We start from the raw sequence: 6,003 nt of genomic DNA, 5'->3' as shown, positions 1-6,003 counted from the left end.
TTTAATCTTATATGTAGATTTCGTTAGATAATTTTTAATCATGTAATTGAGGAAGCATTTGAACACCTGGCAATACGTGATTGGTGGAACCTACATGGAAACTTGTCCACATGGCTACACATGGTGGAAGCTGCAGAGGGAAAACATCATACATGGCAGTACGTGGTTAACTATTTCAAGCATTATATATTATATATTGATTCGAAAGTTAAATCACTAAAATTCTACCAATTCAAAAGATAAATTTGATTGAAATTATTTTGTGTTTAAATAATTTTTTCGGTTTAATTTTATATATAGATTCGATTAAATAATTTTTAATCTCATAATTGAGGAGTTCCTTGAACACTTGGCAACACGCAGTTGGTGGAATCCACATAAAAACTTGCCCACATGGCAACATATGACGGAAGCTAGAGAGGCAAAACACTCTAGGTGGTGTAACCTGATTAACTGCTCCACGCATTATATATTATATATTGATACAAAAGTTAAATTTTGTTGAAATTATTTCTTATTCAAATAATTTTTCGGTTTAATCTATTATATAGATTCGATTAAATAATTTTTTGTCTAATAATTGAGGAGGCACTTAAATACATGGAAACTTGACCACGAGGCTAGCCAAGGCGGAAGCTGGAGAGGCAAAATGTCACACGTGGCGTATCTTGGTTAAATGTTCCAAGCATTATATATTATATGGTAAATTGTATTATATATCTCAACCTTCACATGTCTTTGTTTTATCCCAACGTCGATTTTTTTTCCTGATATATTCTAACGTTAATAGTTTGATGTTAAATTTATCCCGCTGTAAATATTTCGTCCATTTTTTACAGAATTGATGACGGCATTCCCGATATAAGGGAAAAATTACACTATATATCCTAACTTTTTTGTTGTTTCTCAGTTTATCCCGACCTTTAAATTTTTGCTCAATTTTATCCCAACCTTTTTGTTTTTTTTCTCAATTTTATCCCAGTCTTTTCAGGATTTCTAAAATTTATCCCAATAGGTTGGGATAATATTAAGAAAACAGTAAAGATTGGGATAAAACTAAAAAATTACCAAAATGTTAAGATAAAATTGAGAAAGCATCAAAAGGTTAGAATAAAATTGAGAAACAACAAAAAAGTTGGGATATACGATGTAATTTTTCCCTTATATCAGGAATTCTATCATCAATTCCATCAAAAATAGACGGAATTTTTACGGCGAGATAGATCTGAAATCAAACCATTAACGTGGTGATACCTCTGAATAAAAATCGACATTGGGATAAAATAAGATAACATGTAAATGTTGGGATACATAACGCTATTTTCCCTATATTATATATTCATTAGAAAGTTAAATTACTACAATTCAACCAATTCAAAAGTTAAACTTGGTTGAAATAATTTTTTATTAAAATAATTTTTTCAGCTTAATCTTATGTATTGATTTGATTAAATAATTTTTAATCTTGAAATTGATGAGTCACTTGAACACATGGCAACACCCCGTTGGTGGAACCACATGAAAACTTCTTCACGTGGTGACACACAGCGAAGTTAGAGAGGAAAACATTACACGTGGTGTAACCTGATTAATCGTTCCATGCATTATATATTTTATATTGATTCAAAAGTTAAAATTCGGTTGAAGTATTTTTTATTCAAATAATTTTTTTAGATTAATCTAATATATAGATTAGATTAAATAATTTCTAGTTTACTAATTGAGAAGGCACTTGAACACATGGCAACACACAGTTAGGGGAATCCACATGGAAACTTGCCACGTTGCCACACATAACGGAAACTGGAGAGGCGAAACATCACACGTGGCGTAATCTAATTAACTATTCCAGGCATTAAATATATAAATCAATTCGAAAGTTAAATTTGATTGAAATTATCTTTTTATTGAAATATCGTTTCATCTTATATCCTTTGCCACGTATATTACTACAATTATGCCATTTCAAAAGTTTTATTTGGCTAAAATTATTTTTTATTAAAATATTTTTGTTAGTTTTATCTACTATTTAGATTCGATTAAATAATTTTTAATCTTGTAATTGAGGAGGCACTTGAACACGTGACAACACGCAGTTGGTGGAACCCACGTGGAAACTTGCCCATGTGGCGATACATGGCAAAAGCTGGAGAGGCAAAACATCACCCTTGGCATAACCCAGTTAAGTTTTCCAAGTATTATAAATTATATATAGATTCTGCCAATTCAAAAGTTTAATTTGATTGAAATAATTTTTCATTAAAATATTTTTGTTGGTTTAATCTTATATATAAATAATTATTAATCTTCTAATTGTGGAGGAACTTGAACACATGCCAACACACAGTTGGTGGAACCCATATGGAAACTTGCCCACGTGGTGACACATGTCGAAAACAGGAGAAGCAAAGCACATACATGGCGTAACCTAGTTAATTGTTCCATGCATTACATATTATTTATTGATTCAAAAGCTACATTCGGTAGAAATTTATTTTTTATTCAAATAATTTTTTCGGTTTCATCTATTGGTGCTGCAATTATGCAAATTCGAAAGTTAAATTTGGTTGATGTTATTTTTTATTGAAATATTTTTTTTGTTTAATCTTATATAACTTTTCCACATGTATTTTTTGTATAGAAGTTACTGCAGTTCTATCAATTCAAAAGTTAAATCCGATTGAAATTATTTTTCATTAAAATATTTTTGTCGGTTTAATCTTATATATATATATATATAGACATACCATTATATAATTTTTAATATTGTAATTGAGGAGACATTTAAATACATGGCAACACGCGATTGGTGGAATCCACATGGAATCTTGTCCACGTGGAGGCACATGGCGGAAGCTGGAGAGGCAGAACGCCACACGTGGCATAACCTGGTTAACTCTTCCAAGCATTATATTTTTTAAATTGATTCGAAAGTTAAATTTGCTTGAAATATTTTTTTTCTATTTAATACTATATCACTTTGCCACGTGTATATATATATATATATTGTATTATAATTACTACAACTCTACCATTCCACTTATCGAAATCCTGCATATCGATCTTCCACCATCACTTACCTGAACCTTAGCGAGGACCCAGTCATCACTCGAGAAGGCGGATGCATTACTTCTCATATGTGCAAACAGTTGCCCCTCGTGACAATGGATTGATTCAGGCCGGGAAAAATCGTCACCCAGGACGAAGGAGTTCTCCGACATCCATTGAATCCCTTCCTGAAACGGAAGCTGCCTACAATCCAGGAAGCCTAGATTCATGAACCCATCTATCAAATAAATGTTGATCCTGGTCTCATCTGCCACTGCATCTGCGATCATGTAGGCCAATGTAAAGGGTACGTTGTCAAGGATAACCTTCTTCACCCTGTGGTCAAGAAAACTTAAGATGAACTGCTCGTTGATAATGCAGACTGCTAACACACAGTTGATCCCGCTGAACCATTGTAGCTTATTTATAACTCCAAGCTCGGGAATTCCTCCTAGACGCCATTTCAACTTGCCAGTTACTGGATCCCACACCGCAATTTCTTTGTCCATTCCAGTTTCGTTCGATGCACAGCTCGAGAATACCTCATTATTCGAGTTCATACACAAAGCCTTGAAGTAGACAGGCAAATCAAATGAGATTTCCTCTGAAAACCAGCAGCTCAGTGTTGGGAAATTATGGCATTGTTGAATGAAAATTTGTATCTCATTAATGAAATGAATGTATTGAATGGTGGTTCGTGGAATTTGAAAGGACACCATCAATCCTTGAAATTGAAAGGACACCATCAATCGTTATGAATTGAACGACACCATCAATTGCAAGGAATTGAAAGGACACCATCAATTCTATAATTATCATCAATAGCGTGTTTTCATTAAAACGATTGTCTATAAATTGAAAAACATCCCCTCATTTTTTGGATAAGAAGAAATTAGAGAAGACAATTGCATAGTTAAGTGAGAGTGTTCAACTTCGTTTTCTGGTTCGCTGGGGTGCGGATAGCTCGTGCTGCTAGCTACACTTGATGTCGTTTTATCCTGGGAAACAGACGCCCACGTGACCTCAAGCCGCCCTGAGGGGACGTATCTATTTTAAGGGGTTTGTGTGAAACACAAGACTCGGCTTTCTCGTGTCTTTTGATCTTCCGGTTTTGTCTTTGTATCGTTTTGAATTTCCAAATTCTCATATTAGTGAAATTCATTTAATTTTATAGCATTCCATTTATCTATCTCGCTATTCGAATTTATTGTTCAATTATGTTACTTATTACGAATAATTACTAATTTGTTACAATCTTGAAACAGATCTTTTCTATTTTGAACGATTCGAATGGCGTCGGGGAACGATGGGGATGCGACCAACGGAAGCCAGACTACTGGCTTTGGCCCTGCTCCTATGTTGCCTAACCATTTGGTTAGCCAAAACGTGGCTGCTCCCTTGATGGTTCCTGTGAACCATGTTGAGAAGCCCCAGAAGTTCAATGGGTTGAACTTCAAGAGGAGGCAGCAAAAGATGTTATTCTACCTCACAACTTTGAACCTTGCAAGTTTCTTAACTAAAAATTCTCCAACCCTTTATGTGGGGGAGTCGGATGTGTAGGCTCTCAGTGTGGTTAACGCTTGGAAGCACTCCGACTATCTTTGCCGGAATTATATCATGAATAGTCTTCATGATTCCCTATATAGTGTCTATCAAGGGTTTAAGACAGCAAAGGAGCTATGGGAATCCTTAGACCGTAAATATAAATCAGAGGATGCCGGTGCAAAGGAATTTCTCGTCAGACGGTTCCTTGATTTTAAAATGGTCTATTCAAGGACCGTAATGAGTCAAGTGCAAGAATTTCAAGTGCTCTTGCATGAGATTCAGGCTGAGGGGATGGCTCTAAATGAATCCTTCCAAGTGGCAGTTGTCATTGAGAAGCGGCCTTCTGGTTGAAAGGATTTCAAGAATTATCTAAAGCATAAACAAAAAAGGATGACATACTCATTGTTGGTAGTGATGATAGAATGATCAATTCTACAGAGAATATGCTGAATTCGAGATTTAACATGAAAGATATGAGACTCGCTGATGTGATTTCAGGAATTAAAATCATGAGAATATCATATAGACTAATTTTGAGTCAGTTACACTACATAGATAAAATTTTGGAAAAATTTACCAAAAATGATTGTGCAATTTCAAAAACTCCAATAAACAATAATCTTCATCTATTAAAGAATAGAGGAGAGAGTAACTCTCAGTTAGAATACTCGCGGGTCATTGGAAGTCTAATGTATCTGATGAGTTGTACTAGGCCGGATATTGCATACTCGGTTAGTGGACTCAGCAGACATACGAGTAATCCAAGTGGGGGCCATTGGAAGGCAATTGTCAGGGTACTCAGATACCTTTGATACACTCGAGATTACGAGCTGCACTACACTAGATATCTAGCTGTCCTAGAGGGGTACAGTGATGCAAACTGGATATATGATATAACGGATTCGAAATCTACTAATGGATATGTGTTCACACTAGCAGGTACAGCAGTGTCATGGAAGCCCTCGAAACAAACTGTTTTCGCTAAGTCCACAATGAAATCTGAGTTTATTGCTTTGGATAAATATGGAGAAGAATCTGAATGGATGCGCCATTTTCTAGAGGATATTCCTAAATGGAAAAAAAAACTTGTATTATCAATTTATATCCACTGTAATAGTCAAACGGCAATTAAGAGGGCATAGAGTAATATGTATTGACTACTAATACCATTAGTAGTCATATATGTCGTAGACATAATACCATTAGACAACTAATCTCAACTGGAATTATCTCTATTGACTACGTGCAGTAAACGGATAATATAGCGGATCCGCTAACCAAAGGGTTAAGTAAAGAGCGGTTTAAAAAGTTGTCAAAGGGAATGGGTTTGAAGTCCATTAGAGGAAAGGTTTTATAGCGAACACCCAACCTAGCTGACTAGAGATCCCAAGATCTAGGTTCAATGGGACA

At 34.9% G+C, this 6,003-nt stretch overlaps 1 protein-coding gene across 1 annotated transcript; it reads right to left on the bottom strand.

Annotated features, from left to right (window-relative positions):
* Positions 1-3,080: 3,080 nt before the first annotated feature.
* Positions 3,081-3,557, bottom strand: LOC116189872 (BTB/POZ domain-containing protein At4g30940-like; the record flags this gene model as incomplete). The annotated part of the gene is made up of 1 exon (XM_031519608.1): positions 3,081-3,557. A coding segment is annotated over exon 1 (477 nt), but the record flags the coding sequence as incomplete, so codon positions are not given.
* Positions 3,558-6,003: the final 2,446 nt, after the last annotated feature.

Source organism: Punica granatum, unplaced genomic scaffold, assembly GCF_007655135.1.
Source record: "Punica granatum isolate Tunisia-2019 unplaced genomic scaffold, ASM765513v2 Contig00035, whole genome shotgun sequence".
NCBI classification, from domain to species: Eukaryota; Viridiplantae; Streptophyta; class Magnoliopsida; order Myrtales; family Lythraceae; genus Punica; species Punica granatum.
This window is presented reverse-complemented; position numbering and strand designations above follow the sequence as displayed.